The sequence below is a fragment of the Akebia trifoliata genome, chromosome 15 (assembly GCF_017979445.1).
Source record: "Akebia trifoliata isolate Shusen 1 chromosome 15, ASM1797944v1, whole genome shotgun sequence".
In the NCBI taxonomy this organism is placed as follows: domain Eukaryota; kingdom Viridiplantae; phylum Streptophyta; class Magnoliopsida; order Ranunculales; family Lardizabalaceae; genus Akebia; species Akebia trifoliata.
This window is the reverse complement of record NC_141389.1, coordinates 927,426-952,717: the sequence shown is the minus strand read 5'-3', so window position 1 is coordinate 952,717 and position 25,292 is coordinate 927,426. Positions and strand designations below refer to the sequence as shown.

General features: G+C 34.1%; 2 protein-coding genes across 8 annotated transcripts; both read left to right on the top strand.

Moving 5' to 3' along the window:
- The first annotated feature begins 12 nt into the window (after positions 1–12).
- Positions 13–7,733, top strand: LOC147383775 (cyclin-dependent kinase C-2-like). Of its 5 annotated transcripts, XR_015172590.1 has the most exons (14): positions 13–158; positions 541–664; positions 3,293–3,374; positions 3,479–3,569; positions 3,670–3,699; positions 3,949–4,058; positions 4,146–4,218; positions 4,307–4,427; positions 4,546–4,663; positions 5,794–5,933; positions 6,072–6,129; positions 6,576–6,646; positions 6,736–7,435; positions 7,577–7,733. XR_015172590.1 is itself a non-coding variant. In XM_086425526.1 (13 exons), the coding sequence occupies exons 2-13, from the start codon at positions 555–557 to the stop codon at positions 7,274–7,276; spliced, it is 1,545 nt and encodes a 514-aa protein (XP_086281652.1). In that variant the 5' UTR covers positions 13–158; positions 541–554; the 3' UTR covers positions 7,277–7,610. The 5 variants fall into 5 exon arrangements, 4 of the variants coding, with proteins under 4 accessions (XP_086281652.1, XP_086281653.1, XP_086281654.1 ...); XM_086425526.1 differs by having other exon boundaries at positions 6,736–7,610; XM_086425527.1 differs by having other exon boundaries at positions 156–277; positions 6,736–7,610.
- Positions 7,734–9,122: 1,389 nt separating this feature from the next.
- Positions 9,123–20,081, top strand: LOC147383774 (Transducin/WD40 repeat-like superfamily protein). Of its 3 annotated transcripts, none has more exons than XM_086425809.1 (14): positions 9,123–9,361; positions 9,498–9,727; positions 12,152–12,266; positions 12,430–12,529; positions 12,912–13,095; positions 13,297–13,351; positions 14,650–14,734; positions 14,848–14,923; positions 15,924–16,023; positions 17,190–17,241; positions 18,287–18,424; positions 18,623–18,710; positions 19,522–19,589; positions 19,977–20,081. In XM_086425809.1, exons 1-13 carry the CDS (start codon positions 9,304–9,306, stop codon positions 19,582–19,584), a joined length of 1,344 nt encoding a protein of 447 aa, XP_086281935.1. In that variant the 5' UTR covers positions 9,123–9,303; the 3' UTR covers positions 19,585–19,589; positions 19,977–20,081. The 3 variants fall into 3 exon arrangements, with proteins under 3 accessions (XP_086281935.1, XP_086281934.1, XP_086281933.1); XM_086425808.1 differs by having other exon boundaries at positions 9,124–9,361; positions 14,650–14,737; positions 19,966–20,081; XM_086425807.1 differs by having other exon boundaries at positions 9,125–9,361; positions 14,650–14,737.
- Positions 20,082–25,292: the final 5,211 nt, after the last annotated feature.

Genomic DNA, 25,292 nt, shown 5'->3' with positions numbered 1-25,292 from the left:
TCAAAGCTTTCTACCGTTAGCCGTTGTTCTCGGGCTTCGCAATAAAAGCTTCAGTCGACTTTACTTTTTTATCTAAAAAAAAATAAAAATAAAATGGTGAAGTTTGAGTTCTTAGTCTTCAACTAGGAGAAGGAGACGTCATCGATTTCGTTTCTCTGGTAAATCCCCTCCCACATAAAACCCTAAATTAGTTCGTTTTTTAATAAAAAATTATCCCTTTTTTACTGTTCGATCGTGCTTCTAATCTAGGCTTCCTGACATCGATTTCATTCTTCTGGTGAATCCTCTCTCACTAGAAACCCTAAATTAGTTTGATTTTTATCATAGAGTATTGTTTTTTAACTGTTCGGTAGTGCGTCTGTTCTGGGGTTTCTGTTTGTAAACCCTAATTTGTATGTGACGAGTATAGATTTGGGTGCAGTTTATAAACCCTAAATTAGTTTGATTTTCAGCATAAAGTCTCGTTTTTTAACTGTTCGATATTTTTTCTGTTTATAAACCCTAATTTTTATGTGATGAGTATTGATTTTGGTGGTGTAGAAGAAGGGTTAGGGATGGCTGTAGCAGCTCCTGGGCAGCTCAATCTCTACGAGTCTCCTTCATGGGGATCTCGTAGTGTTGATTGTTTCGAGAAATTGGAGCAGATTGGCGAAGGAACATATGGGTGAGTAAGAAATTATCAATTCCCCAATTTTATTGCAGGTGACAGATTCTCCGTTTCTCTCAGTGTTATCTACTAATCTAAGCATGGTTTGAAATCTCTATTTTGTGTCTTATTGGTATCTTAGACAATTTTGAGGCTTTTTTCAGAGCTTTGAACCAGAGAGAGATCTGTGAATTATGGTTACAGCTTTTCGTCTCGTTCATTAATGACTCAGAAAGTTTTTAAAACAATGATTATAAGATCTTGACTCATACCCGATGCCCTGTTAAGTTATATTTGTAAACTGTGATCCCAATGTAGAAATTCTGAATTTTATTGATAATTCTTGGATGAATATTACATGAACCCTGATAAAGAAACTAGACTAACATAAATATTCTAGTTTACCTAATTGAACCTAATTGAAGCAAATCTAAATCTTTAAGATATGTGATGAGATACACTATAGCATTGATATTGTGTATCTCATGCACATTATTATAATGCATACACCTTATCTCTATTACCCTCCCGCAATTGCGTGGTCCTTTAGATAAAGACTATGCAATTGATTACATAAAATATTAGCCTTTGATCTCATGAAGAAGTTTTAGATGGATCGCCGCAAGGTCCAATCATGCTTAATGGTGGTCACGGCCTGTCTACGAAGTCCATCACTGTCGCATCCCACTTATTTTTGAGTATGTCGGAGCCAGTGATCCACTAGATCAGGTTTGTTGTGATCTCCCCCAAAGCGTAAAAATATGGATTGTACGATTTAAATATAAGAACTCTCATTGTAGAGATTTGAGATAAAATAAAAATTGAGATTGTGAGGTATTAATTTGCGAAGTAGGGAGGTTTATAGAAACATAGAGAAAGTCGAGGTTTTTATTGGAAAAAAAAAACTAAATACTAATAAAGGGAACAAAATGATTTAGGTTCAGCTATGGCGGTGGCGCCATCGTCAAAGAACGGCGCACCAAGATCGATGTGCTCAATGGAGCTTGAGCTCTGATACCACGTAGAAATTCTGAATTTTATTGATAATTCTTGGATGAATATTACATGAATCTTGATAGGATATTTATTGGGATTACATCAACCAAGATAAGAAAACTAGACTAACATAAATATTCTAATTTAATTGAACCTAATTAATGCAAATCTAAATCTTCAAAGATATGTGATGAGACACACCATAGCATTGATATTGTGTATCTCATGCACATTGTTATAATGCATACACCTTATCTCTATTACCCAATACAACCACTATTATTGTTTTTTAATTTTTGATAGTTAATATAACCACCATTATTAACCGTTATCCCCTCTATTATGGCCTTTATCTTGCTATTTTAGGCCAAGTACAGCATATCAAGATGACCTGGGCGAGTCATCTCGGTCTTAGATAATTTTAAAACCATGGTTACAAGGTCTTGTCTCATACATGATACCCCATTACATTATATTTATAAACTATGCCCCCAGTATAAGAACCACTATTAACCGGTTATTTTGGTCGTTATCCTGCTGTTTTAGGATCAATATAGCATTTTTGTTTTATCTTATTATATAGTGTGCATCAGATTTTTTTTGCTAATCAAGCAATGGTTAGTGGTTAGTAGAGGGTGAAGGCGGGTTCAAGATGTCTTGGCATCGAAAAACTCATGAAATTTACCAACTTAATGAAGTTGGCACCTCCAAGTGTGCATCAGATTTAATCTATGGTTCCACAAGGTTACAACCATCATTTCGATAGTTTAGATTGAAATTGTGTGCATGAAAAATCCAAGATATAATGTTTTTAGGATTAGTTAAGTACGTTTCTGAATTTGCGAACTGACCCAACACTCGAATCTCTTCTTGAAAAACACAGGTGAGTTCTTCTTGTCTCTTCTTTCCATGATCGTGCGGTTGCATCAAATGAGCCACTTCCCACATAAATTGAATCATCTAAGTTGCTTTTCTATCTATAAACTGTTTCATGTGTTTCTCCGCCCCCCTCCCCTCCCCTCTTTTCGTGGGTATCCCCACCCTTTGGGTGAGAGTAATCTCACGGTCACACGCACAGCCCCCTTGGAAAGTCCTACGTGCAACTGGAAATGTTGAGAGTCAACCAGACCCTGGAGGGTGGCCCCAAGGAATTCATTGCTCGTGGGGGTTTGAACACTTGACCTACCCTTCCTAAGGAGCTTATCAAGGCTTGGCTTGCCACTGGGCCAACCCCTTGAGGGGGTTATAAACTGTTTCATGTGCTATCACCCTCTTATGGTCTTCCATTTACTGATCAAGTGTGGGCCCTCAACATTTATCATTGCATGGCCAACATTTTTTTCGATTCCCAGTTCAGTGGATGTTTAAGCATCTTGTCTATCAAAGATCTCTCTGCTTGAAGTTAATTCAATACCAAATGCCTTAAAGAAGGTAAAGTGGAGTATCCTCTACAAAATATGACCTTTTAAAAGGAATGCTAGAGGTACTGCCAAATGATCATGTGAAATTTGCTCGAGGCTAATTTAGTGATGTGGCATGCTTCTCTGTTTTGTTGTCTGCTAGAATCTTTGGATATCTGAGCTGTTCCTTTTTTTAAGGAATGTATAAGAAGCCTTTAATTGTTATGTTCTGGTGGTTCTGTTCTTGCAGTCAAGTCTATATGGCCAGGGAAATTGAGACGGGGGAAATTGTTGCTTTGAAAAAGATACGAATGGACAATGAAAGAGAAGGGGTATGTTTTTATCTCCTCTTTACAAGGATGCAGTTTATAATATATTAACTCCGAGCTTAGAATGTGTGATTTATCTGAACATTTTACTTCTGTTCGTTCTGCAGTTCCCAATAACTGCAATACGTGAAATCAAAATTCTAAAGAAGCTGCATCATGAAAATGTAATTAAGTTGAAAGAGATTGTAACCTCTCCAGGTACATTTTCTCTTTATTTTGTTTTCTTCCATCCTCTTAACAAATGGGTCATTTCTTCCTCATTTTAATTGGATTTCTCAATTTTGGGGATGTGTTCCAGGTCCTGAAAAGGATGAGCAAGGGAGGTCAGGTGAATAGCTCACTGTGCATGAAATTCAGTTTAGTTTGGGTTATGAATGCTATATTGCATTGGTTCTCATCTTATCGTTATGTTTAGTAAGTTATATATCATGTCACATGTTTACACTTGCGGCCAAGATTTTCATGCCCCCCCTCCAAAGTTTACGATTAGCTTTACCATGTTAACTGTAGCTTAATTTATTTGAGGGAAGTTTTTTTTTTAATTTTATTTTTAGTAACCTTTTCACCGGGAATGCAGATGGTAATAAGTACAAAGGTGGCATCTACATGGTTTTTGAATACATGGACCATGATTTGACGGGTCTTTCTGATCGTCCTGGTATGCGATTTTCAGTGCCCCAGATCAAGGTATGATGGGTCAACATAGCTTTAAAAAATTGTCAATTTCTATTACCTTCTGATACTTGACAGTTCATTAACTGGTTTTGTCATCAGTGCTATATGAGACAGCTATTGACGGGACTTCATTATTGTCATGTCAATCAAGTACTTCATCGCGACATCAAAGGTTATTTTCAGTCAAGTACATCTTTTACTGTATGAAATAATCTTTTTTTGTTACTCAGCTGAAATTTGTTCTATACCTCCCCATGTAGGTTCTAATCTTCTAATAGATAATGAGGGAAATCTGAAGCTTGCGGATTTTGGCCTTGCACGCTCATTCTCCAATGATCACAATGGAAATCTCACAAATCGGGTTATTACATTGTGGTACAGGTAAACAGTAACACTTTGATTACCATGATTGGTAGAATATGGATTTCTATGTAGTTACTGTCTTTTAATTTTTCAAATGTCGTGCACCATTTCATTTTTAATTAATTCATTTGGACAGACCACCTGAGTTGTTGCTTGGAACCACAAAATATGGTCCGGCCGTCGACATGTGGTCCGTGGGTTGTATCTTTGCCGAGCTTCTACAAGGAAAACCAATCTTGCCTGGAAAAGATGAGGTACTGTACTGTCTTCTCTGAAATGTGTCGATTACATGAAAAATTTAAGAATGATAGGTATGAGCTTGTTTATCTCATAAATGATTGGTGATCTAATTGGATGTGGATGACTGCTTTGTCGTTCCATAATTACTTCAGCCTTTATTTTTGTATCTCGGTTCTTGCGACATCCGGACGTGGAGTTTTAGGTGTTAATTTGTTTGGTAGGATGTTTTTTAAAAGATAATATTGTTTTGAAGTTGCATCAAAGTTGATAGGTGAATAAACAAAGTATGACATTTACATGAATTTTAGCCAGACAATTTCAATGTTAGAGTTAACCTGGCAACTAGCTTGTTTTTCCTAATTGGTCTATTATAACTTCAATTACCTGACCATTTAGATGAAATCATCAGTGAGGTTATGTAACCTAACTTTTATTAGATAATTTATGCACAATATTGTTATTATTCACACCTCGAATTTTTGGGATAAGGCTTTGATGATATTTTTATTATTCAAGTGCCTGTCGACTATGTTCTCTCTAACTCTGAAGCAGAATTTTAGAATCAATACAACCCATCTTCTTTTTAACAAGGGTTTTGGTTTTGTCTCTATGCTGTTCTCTCATTAAATGGAATATGTATGCAGCGTTGCACTTCTTTTTTACCTTCTAGTCAACCAGATTTTTATTTGGAACTCTTTGCGTTTTATATTTTCATGAAATTTATAGCATGAGAAGATTGTGGGGAAGAAGTTTTGGTCTACGGTTAGTTGGGTCCAATTTAGTTACCAAAACTTTGAGTCACGCCCATTTGAACAAGGATAGTTGGGTGACTTGGGGTCCATTTTACTGATAAGATACTCAAGAATTACCATGAAAGTGTTGCCTTGCACGTATAACACACTATATAACATTAGCTGTTCTCAAGACGTGCATATACTAGTAATGTTTGAATTGCAACTTGCCTTTTTTTTTTTTTCTTTTCTAAATCCATTTATTGAATTAAAAAGTTTTCTTCACATTTTCTAGTGTGAAATGTTACAGTTTAGTTCTTTATTTGTTGTCGTTGCCAGCTGTGGTGATCTGTACAGTAATAGCTTTCCTGGAGACTGGCGTTTAATACCAATTTTTTTCTTTCTTACTGTAGCCAGAGCAACTTAATAAGATTTTTGAGCTGTGTGGAGCTCCTGATGAGGGCACCTGGCCTGGAGTTTCCAAGTTTCCTTGGTATAACAACTTTAAGCCATCAAGGCCAATGAAGAGACGTGTCAGGGAGGTTTTCAGACAGTAAGTAACCATTATTATGTGTTTGGCAGATGGTTAGTTGCTACGATTTGAGGTTGAATGTATGAGAATGTGGTCCCATTTGACTATCTTTTTTGTCTTAATGTTTTGGTTGAATCATACTTACTGTTTGCATTTCAGATTTGACCGTCACGCCGTGGAGTTACTGGAGAGAATGTTGACTCTTGATCCATCTCAGGTATCGTTCACATCATATAGACTTAGTTATTTTCAATTTTTTTGTCTATCTAGTTGATTAACTCTTTTCTGTCAATATTGATTCATCTCTGTTTTTCTTTCTTTTTTTGATTTTCCAATATTTATTTAATGAGGATTTGATATATTATTTGGTGGCACTCAATCACTGTTCGGTGATAACACTCCAAAATTTCTTACTATATGTGTATCTCGGGTGGGGAATTGTTTGCTTCTTGAAACAGCTTTCTAATGACATTAATAAAAATATTATTTAGAAAAAAATTGTGGAAATTAAGAAATATTCATTGACCCCCCCCCCCCCCCCCCCCAACCCCAACCCCAACCCCAACTATACATATGAATATAAATAATTAAATTCTTCTCAACTTAAAACGTTGCAGATACTGCTTTTTTAATATATTGACCTTTTCTTTGCTCTTTATACAGAGAATATCTGCCAAGGATGCACTCGATGCTGAATATTTCTGGACCGATCCCTTACCTTGTGATCCCAAGAGGTTTGAATCTATATGCTTTTCTAAATCTTCTTTAGATCACTTCAACTGTTTCCGACTTCTACCATTAACAACCATTTTCAATGACACAGTTTACCTAAATACGAATCATCTCACGAGTTCCAAACAAAGAAAAAGCGCCAACAACAGAGACAACACGAAGAAGCAGCAAAGCGACAGAAACTGCAACACCCACAACAACACACACGCCTCCCTCCCATCCAACAGACCGGGCAAGTGCACACTCAATTCCGTCCGGGACCGAGTCAACCCATGCCAAATTCTCAACCTCAAGTCGTTGCAGGATCTAGTCACCACTATGGAAAACCCCGTGGACCTTCTGGAGGGCCCCACCGATACCCTCAAAGTGGAAACCCTAGTGGAGGATACAATCCAAATCGTGGAGGTCAAGGTGGAGGTTACAGTGGTGGTCCTTATCCACAGCAAGGACGAGGCCCACCTCCCTATGCTTCAAGTGGTATGTCTGGTTCGGGTCCTCGAGGGGGTGGTAGCGGTTATGGATTTGGTTCTTCGAATCACCCTCAAGGCGGGCCATATGGTGGATCCGGTGCAGGTCGAGGTCCAAACATGATGGGTAGTAAATCGCATCAACAATATGGTTGGCAGCAATGATCTGCGACTGGAATTTTGAAGTACCCATTATGGAATGAAAGTGGGCCGAATAAAGAAACATACATGGAAAATGAACGAAAAATATGGGTTTCTGAGGTTATGCAAAGAAAACAAGAAGACTTGATTGAATCAGAGAAGTTAAAAAGTTTATTGAAACAGGTAGAGAGGGAGCTATGTAAACTGTTTCATTCTATGGGATTTGTAGATTTGAGGTGTTGGGCTAGTTTGGATGCAGACACCCAAAGTAGTTGTTCTATGGGAAAGTGATTATTCATAATTTGTTTCTCTTTGTTGTTTCAGGTGTTGCAATTCTTCAATAGTTACTCCTCATCAATGTATTAAAGTCCGGATTCAGTGATTAATTGGTTCGTCTAGAAATTGAAATATTTCGTGAAAAATGTCTCGATTAGAGTGGAAATAAATACAATTTCATAGAAATGATGGAAATATTGTTCTATGGTGATGTGTGATTATTGGAAACTAGTGTATTGTTGTTCAGTTGCTGCAACCCTTCAATAATTTATAGTTGGTGACAAAGTCAGGATTCAGAAAAAATTCAACGAAGGAAAAAAATTAGGGGAAAATCAACAAAGTGGAAGAAAGTCGGAGAAAAGATTTGGAAAAAGTTGTTTAGAATTGTGGATCGTCGAATTTTAACCGTTAATTTGTAAATCACTTTTGATGGCTTTAGTATTTTGAGTTGATTTTTTGTGTAATTGAATCTTTTAAGTCATATAGGACAAATTTTGGCTCCCAATAGGTTGGCTACCGATGGTTACTGAATGCTACTCGATAAACCAATTGTAATATATGAGCTTTCATATTCAAAATGAATAAGTTCTTATATGTCTATTTAAGTCTCTTATAAATATTCTCTTTCGATCCGTAATTATTTCGATGAGTTCATCTATCATTTTAGAATTGTTTTTTTGACATTTTTTTATATATTATAATTACATTAATCACATTTCTAATTTTTCCTATATTTTAAAGCTTCTAACAATCAATTTTCTTAATTTATGCTCATTTTCATCTTGTTTATTACAATCAAGCTATTATAATTTTCTTTGTTTTCAATTTCATCCATCTCCTTTTTCAAAAAATAAAATAAAATTTGTTAATAAAAAAGTAAATTCGAGATTTCACAGAATCCCACATCGACCAACCACATTAATATCCACATGTATTAAGGCATCTCTAATTTACAAAATTACCCTCGTTAGACTTCTTGCGATTCATCATAACTAAATTTTTTTCTCATTTCTCTCTTTTTTTTTGGAAAATTTTTAAAAGTTGATTAAATATTGTAATATTTACACAAAAAAAAAAAATTATATATTTTTTTAAAAATTATCAAAAATGAATTAAGTCGTTGGATAGTCCAATGTTTTTGTAACTTGCTGGACTATCCAACGTTTTAATATGTTAAAATACATCGCGTAACCAAAAATGCCCACTAAATGATTAAAACGTTTGACTATCTGCAATTTAATTCTTTTTTGTAATTTTTGATTTTTTTTTAAATATTAAATTTGTTACTAATTTGCCTTTATTTATTTATTTATTTATAATTTCCACAAATTTAAACCAAACACTAATTTTTATTTTTTAGCAATTGGTAAACTATGATTTAATTTTTCAGAAAATGCTTTTCAAGTGGAAAACAAGTTCGGCAAGCACGGCCTTGTTTTTCTGCCAAATCTAAATAAAATATTTACTGATTTTCCTAATTCTTATTTTTTTTTTAATTTTTAATTTTTAATTTCCACAAATTTTAACCAAACACTAATTTTTATTTTTATTTTTTAGCAATTGGGAAACTAGGATTTAATTTTCCAGAAAATACTTTTCAAGTGGAAAACAAGTTCGGCAAGTTTTTCCGCCAAATCTAAAACCCTAAAAATACAAATTGTCCGATTGCGTAATACTTCCACTTCTACTGTTTCGATCTTCAAAAATTCCACAGATTCGGATTTCCATTATTTCTACTCGAAATTGGATCATCTGAAACGCTAAATCGATTAAAAATGCCATCTCTTCCTCCGCTAGGAACGATCACGATCTGCGAAATCAATCGAGAATTAAGTAAGAACTAAGAACAAGCCCCTTTTTTATTTTATTTTTTATTCAAATCTTATTGGCTGCTTAGTTGGTTTGATTTCGATTTCGTAGCTTTCTAGGGTTTCTAATTGTTGTTCTCAATCTCATTCTATCTGCACAGTCACTGTTGAGAACCTCTCGGATGATGGAGCTAGGGACACTTATGGAAAAATTCTTGGAGTCGTTTTTCCTCCTGTTTCTTTCCAACCCGATGTTCTCTCTCCCAATTCTGAGAAAGATAGTGGAGACAGAGACAGAGACGTTGTTCCTGGATCAAAAGAAGGTTTATTAGCTAATCTGCAATCTATCTTGTCTGATTCCATTAAACATCGCTTTTTCCCTCACAGTGATGTAAGTGAATCACCCCCCTTATAATCTTTATTAGTTCCTCTAGTAGCTGATAGAATCGTTTATGAGATTTTTTTAATTATTTAATTATGTTGAATTCTAGTAATGACAAGACTTACACTCTAACTACACAAAATTGGTTCATTTGCACGGAAAATCGTGAAGTTTGGTACAAAGTTTCCATCTTTGGTTATGATCATAGTAACCAATTTCGGCAACTATTCATTGTGGTTTCAGTTCAGTTAATTCGGATAGATTAGAGGAAGTATTGTAAAAAAATTTGGGTATTATACAAATGGTGATTTTGGGTTTCTTCCCAAAAATCATTATCTTCAATCTCCCTAAAAACTTTATCTTCATTTCAAGATTTGTAGATGAAATTTTGAGGTTGAAGGGTAAAAATGTTACTATATTCATTGAATAATCGATTTATTTTATTAATTCACCATTATACATGTTTTGAAAAATTCAGGGAATTTTGTGGCTATGGATGACACTGTACATGGTTTTTGTACACAAGTCTTTAAGGCTCCTATGGAGACAAACCTAGGGTCAGTTCTTTGTATGTATGGTTTCCACAAAGAGGAGATCAAACTCTAATGAAAATCGGAGAATTCTGAATCTTTCAACCATATCAAAAGTGTATTACTAGTTAAAGATTCCGAGCCGTCAATTTCTCCATTAAATTAATTTCAACTTCAGTTTCATAATGCTAAGAATTTCGGATGGATTGATTTTCTTTTTTTTTCTCTTTGCATTTGCATGTGCTTGGGTGCTCGATCTTTCTATACTTATCTTGATGTGGGTCCTGTCGGTCCATGTAAATTTCTTGTACTTAAAAAACCGTATATGAAGCATGGTTTTAAAACTCGGTTTCACGTTTCATCTCATCCATGCTAGATACCGAGTCGTCTCAGACAAGTTTTCTGATACGTTTGAGACGTCTCGTAAAAAAAAATAAAAAATGAACGTGGGGTTTAAGATCTCGTCCGAAAAATTGACTTGTCCGTCCGTCTTGTCCATGCTCGATACCGAGACAGCTCAGGCGATACGTCTGGGTCTCGGACGAGTTTTGAAACCATGATATGAAGACCTTGACCCTATATTGAAATTGTTCCTTTCCAAATTATACTAATTTTTACTACAGATTTTATCTATAACAATAGACATGAATATCCCTGTATTTCTCTCTAAAAATCTGTTTTGAAGGTTATCTGTTTTGGTTAACGTTATTAATGTGTTAATTTTTTGGTTCCAAGTTGTCATAGTAGTTTATAATAATGGACAGGTTTTCTGGTGTGATACTCCATGATTCTTTTGGAGTGACAGATATTTCTAGCATAGGGCAGTTGTGATGGTAGGCCCAAAATTGTCAAATACAAATTTCACTTAATGCCTCACTCTGGGTTACCGAATTCGTAAAGTGGTACCGAACCACGAATTAGTTTGATCCAAACAAGTTTGTGGTACAATTCACTCTCGGTATGTGAAGTTAACGAACCAAACGAATTACTTCTTTTTCTTTAATTTCTCCACACCCCCTTCACATGTTGATATACTGAGATATCTCCTAAATATTTAAATTGATAGAATACCCTTTTGACCTTGTTCTTTATTAATAAACTGATGAAAGATGACCAAATACAGTCATCTTTTTTACCCTATCCATCACTTCAACCTTCAAATGCCCTCATCTCTATTTACCCCTACGAACCAGGTTCAATTCTCAAGTGGCAAACCACGAACCAGGTAACATAGGTCTCACTTCATTGAGAGTTTCAGTCCTATAACACAATGCCACATCTGAAAGAGTGGCATTTTTTCTTTTGATAAAAGTTTTCCAACTTGCAAGCTAACCAGCTAACCTAAATCCTATCCAAATAACTGCTGACAGTCATTTCCAATTCTGTCATTGTTTTTTGAGCAACTTTTTTTTTTTGTTGAAATTCAGAGTAATATCAATTGAAGATCTTGAATAGATTTTCCAAAGAAGCTGTGGATCATGAAAATCAAATGTTTGTCGCAGAAGTTATTCTTCCCAGTATCCACCGGAATTGAAGTACATGATGATGATGTTTCCTATCATTTATCTTTCTTTGAACTTAGGTTTCAAATTCGATCAGTTTTGAAGTCATTGATTCAAACCACTCTGGCCTTTGGTGGAACTTCATTTCACACCTATTGCAGACCATCAAGGGTCTTAAGTCTTGAGATCTGAGAACATCTAGTTTTAACATTTCCTTGTATTTTACATTATAAATGTGCACGAGTTATCTAAATTCACCAACGTTTGATGAGTCAGAGTTTGTTGACATTGACTTTGATTATTACATATGATTTAAAATCTGGATGACGAAAAGTGATGTTAGGAGCCTATTTGATGGTTTCATACTGAATTTTTTGTGCTTTTCTAACCTTATGACCTAGGTGAATGTGCTAGAAGAAGTTGATCTTAAAGGAGTAAGCTGGCACCAACATAAGCATATTTTAGCATTTATCTCTGGAAATAATCAAGTTACTGTACGTGACTACGAGGATTCTGGTGTGTAACTTATCTATAACTCAATACTTACTTGAAACAATGCTTCTTTGCTGATCTTATTGGCATTTTTTTTTAAAGTTTTATTTAATAGCTTTGATTACATGCAACCGTAAATTTCTATTCTATAATTCCTATTAAAATCAAACATGCCTCTTGTTACCAGATGGCAAGGATCCCTGCATTTTGACTAGTGAATCCCAAAGAGACATAAAAAGTGTTGAGTGGAGGCCAAATGGTGGGAAGACACTCTCTGTAGCATGCAAGCGAGTATCGTGACACCAAACATTCATTGAGATTTTAGTTACTTTGTGTTTACTATGTTAAATACATAAGTCATGGTTTTAGGTTTCAGTCTCAGCTCCTGGATCATTTGAGGCCAAGATTGTGTTTACTTTGGGTGATTTGGAAAATTTAGGTCCGAGTCATGGTGAGACAAAACTGGGACAAAGGCCAAGTTATGCTGAGCATGGTTGAGTCGGGCCAAGTCAAGGCATGCCAATTTCTGAGCCACACTTGGATCTTGGCCTGGCTCTAAGTGAAGCTGGGTTGATTTTTGTAAATCAACCTGGTCTAGCTCGAGACTTAAAATGTTAATAACTATAGAAGAAATATTTTTAATAATTGATTTGGATTTTCTCTTTTCAGAGGTGGAATTTGCATTTGGTCTGCTTCTTATCCAGGCAATGCTGCGTCTGTGAGATCCGGTGCTGCCTCTTTTGTGGGCACACTTTCTAGAGGGTCGGGGGTTCGATGGACTTTGGTTGATTTTCTTCGAAGCCCTAATGGTGAACAAATCAGTGCACTCTCTTGGAGTCCTAATGGAAGATATCCATTCCAACTTCCTTGGTTTATGTTAGTTATGCAAATAAATGTTTTACTATTCTCTCATAGGAGTCCTATATATTTGTGATATTGTTCTAGTTGTTTAAAGTTGGATGAAGTACACAGATTGCTGAATTTTAAAATTCAATTTCAAAGTAATGCTTTTAAATGCTTCAATCTGGAATATCCTTGACATTTCTTCACATATTTGGCATCTGCCTCACATAAGAGTTCGTCATTCACCATATGGGATGTTGCTCAAGGTACAAATTCTTTTTCTTTGTAATTTGTTGTGCATCAAATTTAGGCATATTTTTATGAGCCTATTCTTCTTTTACTGCCATTTGATTATCAAATGAGTTCCTTTTTTTACATCAGAACATTTTTTTAACTTTTAAAAATTTAACTGCACAACATGTAGAAATAAAGGCTAATGCCTCGTTCTATGTGTGTTTGGGAATTACATAAATCACTTTTGACTCTCATGTGGGCCGATTCAGCCACAAGTTTGCTTCACTTAAATTACGTGAGACCTTCACTTTCTTCATATTTCTAAAATATCTTCCACTTGGGCCCGCAGCTCTTCAGAACATATTTGACGAGGTACTGAGTCTCGTAGTAGGATGGGCATAGTTAACTATAGTCTTAAATTCTCAGTATCATTAGGTAATTTTGTAACTTGTTAGATGTTAAGTACTAACAAAAGGTGCATTTTGATTGAAATAAGCTGTTCTATATCAATTTCAAGAAGTAGCACTGGATTGGTAGGTGGAAAGCAATTTCCTCCATCAAATTGAACTTTATTGATCTGGGCTGTAGCTTTCCAAAGGTTGTTAATGGAGCAAATACTCACGTTCATTAAACAAATATTATAGGACTAAATTGGACTATGCTCAAGTGCTTTTAGTACATTTTTATGTTGTTCTGTGTTCATTTTGATCAAATAATAAAGAAAAGTTGTTTGTGAGCATTTGTTGATGCACGCCTATAAAAAAAAGCATTTGTTGATGCCTGACTCACATTTCTTATTGTTTAGCTTGTTGCAGTTATTAATTTTGAATTTTTCCCCCTTCATTGCTTTTATTGTTCTTGCCACTTTTGAAATTGTTTTTAAACCTAAACAAATTGTTTTAAAAACTAAATAGAAACTCTTCTTTAAGTCTTCAAGTCAACCCGGGTCAACCCATTGGTCCCTCTTACTCCCTTTTTTGGTTTGAGCTCCAAGTCAGATTTTTTTTTAATAATTGAAATTTTATTGAAGAGAAGTGGTTCAGCCCAGTGGTCTCACCTATCCCCTTTTGGTTTGAGCTCCTAGACAGATTTCAAAATACTGGATGTCATTATCATTAACATCCTTTCAGCCTTATTTCTACTAGCACAAGGAATTTGATGAGTTTAAAGTCATGGATGTCTTGAAATTAGAAATGCATGAATGCACCTGTTAACGCTTTATTTTCTTCAATAAATATTTTTTGATGCATCGAATAGTTGGGGATAAGACACTACGAATGATGATGGTATGATTTTGATGCATTGATTTAACTAATTGTATGATCCACAGGAATTGGAACACCTATTCGACGAGGATTGGGTGGCATATCAATACTGAAGTGGTCACCAATGGGAGATTATTTTTTCACTGCAAAGTTGTATGACTGATCACCAATGTTAATATCTATTTTCAGTTTCATATATGTTTGGCACAGTCAAGTTTATTTCAACTCACTATGTTTACTTTGATGGTCATATACTTTTACAGTGATGGAACATTCTATCTCTGGGAGACAAACACATGGACGTCAGAACCTTGGTCTTCCTCTGGTGGATTTATCACGGTAACTGAATATGATAAGTTTTGGTATTTAATACATATATGTTTGGTTAATTGAATTTTTTTAATTATTTTTATGAGGTATTTTACTAGAATTTTCTTTCCCCAAGATTTTGAAAACACATTAGCATGTAGCCGATTTGACTAGTGGTCAACATCCTTTTTCCTCGCCAGAGGGACTGATTTATTTTCATTATGAATAATTTCCTTGCAATTTTGAGGGCATATAGTTTCATTTATACATCTCTGCATTAGTATTCTGTACCTTTGTACCAACTTTGACATCATCATTATCAAAGCCTTATCCCTAAAATTCGGTGTATTAAATTTTGACATATTTTTTACTAATTTAGTAATATACCAAAATATTTTCATTTCCATATAGACCGAAGGAACGCTTTTGGTACATTTCCATTTTCATGAAATATGTTATCTATTTTATAAACTTAAACATTATGTATAATGCATAACAACAAAAATAACAACAAAGCATTATCCTAAACATGTGGGATCTGCTAAACGAATCTTGTCACTCCATTCCTCCTTGTCATCTGTCCAAAGCCAAGTCTCATGTTATTGAAAGTGAGTTCATTTATGCTTTCATTATCTCCATCCACCAAATAATATGTAGTATTAAATAAGAATGTAGTATCAAGTGACCCTGTTACACATTATTTTAAATAGTTAGTATATATGAACTCCAATGGGTTAATCACATACATATCTACTTTTATATCTAAGTTGTAAGTTAAAACTATTTTTATTAAAAAAATTAAAGAATTAGAAAAAAAAAGGATATCGAAGATTGTAAGACCATGTGATTGGACCTTCATAGGTAGTGAGTTAATTGCTTTTGATTGTCTTTTGGAAGCGGATATCCTACTTCTGCTTTAATATCCTAAACATTTGAGATTCAATTTGCTTACATTCAGTTTTGTTCACTTTGTCCATTATGATCTGTCTGTTTTTTATTTTTATTTTTTTGAATTTTGAATTTTCATCAGGGAGCAACTTGGGATCCTGATGGGCGTATGATATTGATTGCTTTCTCAGAATCTGTAACATTGGGTTCTATTCACTTTGCATCAAGGCCTCCTTCATTAGGTTTGTGAAGTCTTGTTTCAATTTTTAGTACTTCCAAGTTTCAAGTATTACGGTTTCTTAGTTTCTTGACAATGCTTATTCATTGCTAAGCAGAATAAAATTTTCATCTTCTGTATGACATGGGCATTGTTGTCTTCTCTCCAAGATTTATTTTTATTTAGTTATTTTTTGGGTTTTTCTTTTTTTTTTTTTTTTTTTGGGGGGGGGGGGGGGGTGGTCTAAGCTAAAAGGGATTTATGACCTTTGAATGCAGTTCATATTCCACTCTTGAAGCTGTGTCACATCATTTGGTGACTGGTCGACTTTTATTGGGATCTATGGGTTCTCAGGATACTGGAGCATTTGAATATGTCACCATAATCAACTCCTTATCCCAAAATTTGGGGGTCTGCTGGATAGGTCAATTTACCTTCAAAATTGTGTGTTTGAATATGCACAATCAGGGCAGATGAAGTTCTTTAGTGGGGTCTTTAGGTGTGGTTCTGCTTCAGGAATGGGGGAACATGGAAACTGTAAAGAGTTGTACTTTGCCTTGGATAAGTTAAGTAGGGTTTGTGTGCCCATTTTCAGTCCCATAAAGGGGACTCAGTGAACCCATTAAGAATAGCAGAGCGAATTTACCCTTTTTAAAATGAGATTGTTTCTGGTCTGTTCCAGGCCAGACCTTATCTGCATAGCTAGCTACCTTATTTTCTACTTCTCTTATAACCATGCTGATCTAATAACCTTGTATGATTGGGAACCTTGGATATTCGTGCAAAAACATTTATAAGCCGAAAGCTGTTCAACATATCATAATATCACTTTGAGATTTCCTATTATCTTCTTTTTCATAGAAAATGCTCAGACACCTATATCATGTAAAGAATACATCATCTTAGATGGCAAAGTTTAATCCAAGTTTCTAGTTAAATACATCATTTAAAGTAAAGGTATAATGTAAAATCTGACCACTTCTTAATTCCTGTAAACATTTCTTTTGTGACCATTGATGCTTTCTTCTATTATTAATCTTAAAGGTTTTCGGTCCTTGCTGTTTTTTTTTTTTTTTTCACTTCTTGATACGTTGTCAGGCACAGTTTTTTGCTTCTCAAGTTTACAGAAATACATTAATTGCTTAGAAACATGATACATTTTTGTTGCTTCCCATGGTTGATGTTCTGCAGATGCACACCTATTGCCGGTTGACTTGGTAGAAATAGCATCCTTAACTGGGAGGTAGGGGCAATATTACTTTCTTCCTCAATATTCTTTTTTTTTCCCTCTGCTGGTTCCCTTTTTGATCACAAAAATGTTGCAGATATATTTTCATCATTCTATAATATACTATATGTTGCATCAGGGGCGGATTTACAGTGGGGGCAGTGGGGGCAATTGCCCCCACAGAATTTCTAAAATCCATAGGGAGGTATAATAAATTTAAATTTTTTTTAACATTCTACTGCTTTGCCCCCACAAAAGTTTTGAAATTTTTTTATTTGTAATTTGCCCCCACAATTTTAACATTCTACTACTTTGCCCCCATAGAAATCAGAAAATTTTTCTATTTGTAATTTGCCCCACGAATACAAAATCCTGGCTCCGCCCCTGTGTTGCATGTAAACTGATTCACGGACTTACCAATCCAGCTTGGTAGGTTGGTAAACCCGTGAGTGTTAATATCACACACTCGAGTTCTAAACCTGTCTTCTTCTGTTTGTTACATTTGATAATCCCCATCAATTTATACTTTAAAAAAAAAACCGTCATCTTCAGCTTATCTTTCTATGAAACTTTTGAATTCATGTAATCGTGACCAATATTACTTTTTCTATTTTTTTTTAAAGTAATTGTCGGTGTCTTGCTGGCTGACAATGTGTTCATGCCTCTCAAATGTTATTAACGTACTCGAAATCTGTGAACGTGCATAGAGTTATGTAATGTATCAAAATGTCCTCATTGCATTTGACATTCTCTCATAAGAATGTAATTTTGCAGTTCTTGCGTTGCTCAAGATTGTCAAATGATGGAATGTAAAATTGCAAGCTTGAGAAAAATTAAAGAAAATAAGAAAAAAACGTAAAAGACATCAACCATTAGAAATTAAAAAAATAAGCTGCACATACTGTGTTTACATCCAAAATGCAATGTCATACACACACAAACCTAACTATCGAAGTATGTATTATGCTGACATTTACATTATTATGATTTATAAGACTATAGGAAGATAATCATGGTACTTTTAGTTCTTGATATAACAAGTTTCCCCTATGTTATGCAGCCGGGGCATTGAGAAGATAGCCTGGGATGCTTCAGGAGAGCGATTGGCTTTGTCATATAAAGGAGGCAATGAGATGTACAACGGTCTTATTGTCATATATGATGTTAGAAGGACTCCTATCATTTCTGCATCTCTAATGTTAGTTTCTTTTTTTCTTTTTTTTAAACTGCCAGCAACTTTCTCCCTTTTCTTTTTGAGCACACTTTTGTTTCTTTTATCTTCTATCATATTTTCTTAATTATACCTTTTCGCTAACTTTTTTCCTTTGAAGTATTATATGTAAAAAAAAATCTCTAGGTTTTCTCTAATCCATTGTTTTGTGGTGAATTAATACAGTGGGTTTATTAGAGGGCCTGGAGAGTCTCCTAAACCACTTGCTTTTGCCTTTCACGACAAGTTCAAACAAGGGCCGTTGCTTTCTGTGGTAAGATCTGATTACTCTTTTACATGTTCTTGTTATCTAAGGCTTGTTCACTCTTTATGTCCCTCAAGAAACCTCTACTAATCTACACACATACAATGACATACTATTACAGTCATATATGAATAATGCTAGATGGACCCCGGCAAAACATGAAACGTTGAAATGTTGCAATATTTTTATTTTTATTTTAATTTTAATTTATTTTAGAGAGCTGCTATTGGCACTGCAACTTTTACTTATTACACATTTACACCCCAATTAAAGATTAAAACACACATTTTAAACATTAGCAAGGTTTGGTTCAGATTATGATCTCAACATTTAACACTCGTTCAAACAATTTCAGTAGTTGTTTACCATTATGACTAGGCACATATAAAATCCTAAACCCCCAAAAGAGGAATCTAGCAAAAAAAAAAAGTCATGCTAGGGTAACATTAAAATTGACATTGATTCACATGGAGGTGAGCACAGAACCATAGATGCTTCACTCATATCTCAATGAAAAGCATCTATGGCTCCGTACATACAACCACATCGGCAATATGTGAATCGATGTCAATTTCAATGTCACTTCAGCATTTTCCAGAAAAACAAAACAAGATAGCTTCTATTGGCACTCCAACTTGTCCTTAAAGAAATTAAGTGAATGGAGGGGACTGCCTATAATTCTTTTTCTTTTTCATTTTTAACTTCGGAATATAATGTCTCTAAACATTTTTCCCTCCATTATTATAGGTATGCATGTATATGTTCATGTATTTTATGTTGTTTTTACATTATTTTAAGTCACACTTTGCTTCTTTTGCAGTGCTGGAGCACTGGTTGGTGTTGTACTTACCCTCTCATTTTCCGATCACATGTACTTCCATAGTCAAGGTATTTGTTTCCTCTGTTCGAACTTAGAATTGAAGTCTGCTCTATATGAAATAAATTTTCTGCTTTGTGAAACCTTTTGATATGAAAACAAATTTCACTTGGTAAGAACTGATAAAAAAGAATTAGAGAAAAAAAAACTAAATCAGATGCTTGAGCAGATGAGCAACATGAGAAATAACATAGCTGCCTTGATAGTTTGCTTTGCTGTAATTTTCACAAGGGCTTCTGTTGCGACACCAACTTTTACTAACGCCACCCCACATGTATGCTAATTCTTTGGTAATGTACATATAAAAGTTGGTGTGTCAATATAAGCTCTCATTTTCATTTCTATTTTCAATAATAATAATAACAAATCATTGATTTGCATATTTAGCTCTTTTATAGGTTGAATTATTCGCCATCAATAAGAGGAACTACAGTTTTGGAGATTAGCTGTCGAGGAAATTACTTGCAAATGTTTACGCCTTTGTAAAAGATTAAAAAAACAAATATGATCTCAAGTTCTAGTCAGTCAGTTTGTTCTCGTTGGATCTTCTATTATTATTTATGGTTAGAATTGTTTAATGAAAATCAAGAAAAATTATATGTATTTGTAATTATGACCATTTGAATTAATAATGTTCGTTATTTGAATGTCTGGTTCTTTTGTTTCAGGATCTTAAATTTTAAATTTTGAGATACGACTTTAATGATAATCGACGAGGAAATGAGAAATATATTAAACAAGATTATAAAATGCGTCAATCCAACGGCCCAGATTGTTTCTCAACTAAATATGTATAAACAAATAAAGTACTTCCAAGATTGGTTGACTTAAACACATTTTCTAAAACGGTATTAACAATATGGACAGCACCAAGACAGTGATCATGCCATGTTTCCAACTTCAGCTGTGCACAACTAAAGCAAACAAAATTGCAAAAAAAAAAAAAAAAAAAATTATAAAGGAGCACCTCCTCCATATGAATATTAAACACATGTACTGTTTCAAATCCTTTAATTTTCTAATGACCAGAATACCCCAGTTCTATTTGTCAAATTACAGTTTCAATCCTTGTATTTTTTTTTTTTTTGTTGCTAAACATAATCTTTAAAGGTAAGGTGACTTAAACTCAAGACCTCTCTCTTCTTATCTTTGTTTCATGATGTTCTGGCGAAAGAATGTCATAGATTAAATAGTTTTGATCTTTCGATAGGATTGATCATTTTTGTTTATATATAAATAAACTATATGGGCGCATGTGATTTTATAGAAAATGTTTTCAAGAAACTAAATCTTGTAAAATATATTTTTTCTCCCCAAGAAAGTAGATTTCATCAGAAAATGTTTGCACCTATGATAATGTCAAACGGTGATTTGGTTTTTTATATTTAGAAGTTACGGGTAATTGTGAGAGAATAACATTTGGATTTTCCTGTTCTAATAAGAAAATCATTTTTCTTTGGTTCATATAATCTTTTTTTTTTCTCCCTAAAATACGTTCGTCATCTGCAAATCACATTTTCAGGTAATCCATTCGATCGATGATTTTCCCTCGCAATATACAAATCCTAAGAGTGATTTTCAGAAAATTAATTTTCCACCTCCTAATATTGTTCACTAACTATAGCTATCTTTAAAAAAAAAATTCCAAGCGTAATCAAGTGGCGGAATTTATATTCCCACGACCATTTTCCCGAGAAAATCATATTCTCTTGAAAACGAATTCCCTACAATCATATCAAATAGATAATTTCTCCGTAAAGTCCATCAAATAGTGTACTTCATGTTTCGTAAACAGAATTGGATTAACATTTGTGCAATTTGATCCATTATTAGGAGTCAATGTTGATCCCGACGAATCACTCAATTTCTTAATGTAGAAAATGTGGGATTTTGCCAAATCCAATTCTTATAAAATCTCAAATCAGATTATTAAACCTTATTTCAACATCTAGAGAATTTTTATTTTTATTTTTATTTTTTTTAGGTTTCTATTTCAATATTAAACAAGTTTAAATTCAAGAGTGATGGTTTAGTCAGGGCTATTTTGGTCAGATAAAAAATCTAGACAGGTTTTAAAGAATTTTTTAAAATCAGGACAAATTAACAATTCGATTGCCACGTCAGCTTTTATAATATGTCCACGTGGCGTTCTCTTTGGTTTATACGTCGTGATGGCTACTAAGGGGTTGTCTTCGTCTTCATGTAGTGAGAGAGAGAGAATATCCTTCCATGACACCAAGACATCAACCGTTACTCTAAAATATCGTTATCGGGAATTTATCGTTAAACATTATATCGGGAGAAAATGAATATTTGTTGGTCTTTTTACATTTTATTAAAAATTCAGCTATGATATTGTTGACTGAGTGGCAAGTGAAAAACTTCTAAAGTTTACTTCATATCATCTCGAGAGAAAATACAATATCACAATGTGGGCCCTGATCAATCATCACCATCGATCAGCTTCATGTTTTTTCTTTCTTTTTCTAATAGAGAGATTCTATTGCCACACCAATTTTTGCTAACACCCCCTCAATGCATATGTAAATCATCAAATAATTAGCACATCTTGGGGTGATATTAGTAAAAGTTGGTGTGGTAATAGAAGCTCTCTTCTAATATTAGGTCGATTGGTTAAGAAATTAAAAAAATAAAATAATAAAGAGAAAATTACTTAAAGGACTCTGGCTCCCTAAGTTTGCGGTGGTCTCTTAATATTCCATTTAGTAAACTCGACAATAAATAACAAGTGTCGAGTTCAACAGTAAATAGTGGTGAGTTCGAAGGTAAAATTTGTGAACTTGACACTAGATGAAAAAGCGTAGAACTTGACAATAAATAAAAAGTAGTGAGTTCACTAATAATGAGGGACCATCATGAAATAAAAAGTTTACTAAATGTCCTATCAAGCTATCACGCAAAACGTAGGGATTATTTAAAAATAAATCCCTCCGTCAAGGTCCATTGAGTAATTTTCTCAATAATAAACGGTACCAAAGAATAAAATAGCAAAATCTAAACGGACAATAACATAAGTTTTATAAATAAAGTAATAAAGAAGAGCAAAAATCAGGATCCAATCCAATGACCCAGGAAGAATAACTCATGAAAAAACACGAAGTCCGACTTTTTGGAATAGAGCATGTATTCCCGATGATATGTTGTGTACCTTATGGTAAATTTTTTTTTTTACCTTTTATTATCAATAAGTGTATTTTTTAATGAGTTCAATGACTTAGTTCTAGTGGGATTTAAACTCAACTCCCTTATATTATCATCCAAAGACTTTACCAACTAAATTAGTTGACGCCTGCACCCTTATAATAAATATTGATTACGGAATATTGTATTTTAACTATTGGGAATTTGTATTTTTTTTTCACAAGTCGTGATAATCTGACACCCCCCTTTGACATATGTCTCAATCATAAAATCGTAGATCATTTGCCTCAAGATACACAAGATTTTTTTTTTAATTTTGCATATCTCGAGGCAAATGATCTACAGTTGTGTGAGGGCGTTAGAAAATCATTATTCTTTTTTCACAAGTTAACGAATCCCAATTAAGAAAGGGTTAAAGGGTGAAAGTTTTAAGCAACTAGATTATGTTAGATTTATCAAGAGCAATGTCTTGAACTAAGCTATTCAAATAATATTTTGAGGATTAAAAAGGTTGGTGAATTAAAAGCTAAAGAAGATATCATATTACCAAGAATAGTGATTTTCTAACACCCCTACACTGCCATCACAGAATCGTAGATCACTTGCCTCGAGATATGTAGAATCACAAATAATTTTCTTGTGTATCCCGAGGCAAATTATATATTGTTATGTGACGGGGGCGAGGGGGGGGGGGAGGGGGGAACTCATAAAAAACAAAAAAGACATACAAATACACAAAATATTGAAGCATCAAATTTGCTTGTCATAGTGAAATTATAGAGGAAAATAGTCAGCAGGAATTTAAGATTAAAAAACAGACAAAGGTATCAAAGAATCAATTTGATTTTATGCCTAGGAGGTTAATTATCAAGAATTTTTTTCTTAAATAAATGGTAGAGACAGATGGGATGATTCATAGTTCCTCCAAACTAAGTCTAAGGTCATTAAATCAACGCTTTGTTGATGAACAAGAATGATATAAATTACAAAGAGGAGGAGGATTCAAAGGAGGGGCACGTTTAGAGGAAATAATTAATGCTGGAGTGACCTCCTCAGTGGGGGATACACAAGGGATATCTTGATGTGGTGGCGCGCGCATGCCCATAGATACGTTTTCTCTGAGATATGAGTAAAATGTATCGGGCATACACACACTACTATGTCTAGGTGTCCCCCACTGTGGTCACTCCAGCACGACTTAGAGGAAAATCATTGAGAGATCTTACTTTTTGAATTTTTTTCCTGTTTTGGGTGACTTTTTAGATTTGATTTATAGAATTGTGGAATGATATGTAATGACGACAATGCTCTCAATGTATAAATAAATAATATTATTGATGATGATGTGCATTAAGACTTCGTTATTTACGGTAAATATTGGCATGATTAGTTGAATATGATATGTTATCGGCTCTTCTTGTCTCTTGATGTATCCTAATGTGTCATTTGATCATGTGAGCCTAATTCAACAAACAAGGTTTCTTTGTTTAATTTTTGAAGTATAATACTGAATGAGTTGTGATAAAATGACTCACCAGGTGGCATACTCAATCAACTTATTGATGTGACAAGTTTGGAACCGTAGATCTATACGTATTGGTATACACAATTGCACATTCCCATAAAAAAGTGTACCTTGAGGGGGGCCATGTATCCCTAGGTGGGAAGATCTACGGTTTCCAAACTTGCCCACATCATTGAGTCGATTGAATATGCCACTTGACGAGTCATTTTATCAGGACTCATACTAAATTGGGTGATGTAGCACACTCAAATGCACTCAACTGACATGTATGTGCACAAAAAACCATATATTTTCCTTGTGTATCTTGAGGAAAATCTATGATTATGCGCACATTTTATGCTAGTTGAGTGTCTTTTTTTATAGTTAGTTTAGCACGACTCATTTTCGGGCTATGATTTTAACGGGACAAAACAAAATCTAAGGAATCTAAAAAAGGCAAATATTTTAAGAGAGTTGCTATTGGCACCCCAATTAAAAATAAAGAAAATAAGTGAATAATTGATAATATGTAAAAGTTTGGATTCCAATATGAGCCAAACCTTTGTAATTTTTGAATAGTGGGTTTTAATCTTTAATTGGTGTATAATAAATAATTGGGACCGAATAGTTCCACACCACCTATTACCAATTACACTCGATCACTTAAAAAATTATCCTTTGCACTCCATTTAGATGATTACACTTTGAAATTAATTTAAAAAGGTGTTGCACTCATTTTGTAATTTTTCTTCTTCCTCAACTATGCTCAGAGAAATAATTGTTGGTTCAACAATTTTTGCAAAAAAATACTTTTTGGTTTCGAAACCATATTTACAAAATTACGTTCTCTTGAAAACATAGATTTATTTTAATTTTTAAACAAATATTAGGAAATTATTACCTTAAGTTAGAACCAAAGAAAGCGAACAAAATCAATCACAGAACATGAGCAAAGTGTAGAGGCAGAAAATATAAAACTACAAGAAAAAATAAAGGTTATGTATTGGAGTGCAAGCCATCAGATAAAATAGAGATTATAAAAAAAGAG

What these genes read in the sequence shown, in the direction of transcription:
- LOC147383774 (XM_086425808.1), top strand. Translation starts at nt 9,304, where the DNA reads ATGCCATCTCTTCCTCCGCTAGGAACGATCACGATCTGCGAAATCAAT. An exon ending in ATAGCATCCTTAACTGGGAG is followed by an intron (nt 17,242 to 18,286) that starts GTAGGGGCAATA and finishes TATGTTATGCAG; the next exon opens with CCGGGGCATTGAGAAGATAG. An exon ending in AAGGGCCGTTGCTTTCTGTG is followed by an intron (nt 18,711 to 19,521) that starts GTAAGATCTGAT and finishes CTTCTTTTGCAG; the next exon opens with TGCTGGAGCACTGGTTGGTG.
- LOC147383775 (XM_086425526.1), top strand. Translation starts at nt 555, where the DNA reads ATGGCTGTAGCAGCTCCTGGGCAGCTCAATCTCTACGAGTCTCCTTCA. An exon ending in AGAGATTGTAACCTCTCCAG is followed by an intron (nt 3,570 to 3,669) that starts GTACATTTTCTC and finishes GATGTGTTCCAG; the next exon opens with GTCCTGAAAAGGATGAGCAA. An exon ending in TTTCAGTGCCCCAGATCAAG is followed by an intron (nt 4,059 to 4,145) that starts GTATGATGGGTC and finishes TTTTGTCATCAG; the next exon opens with TGCTATATGAGACAGCTATT.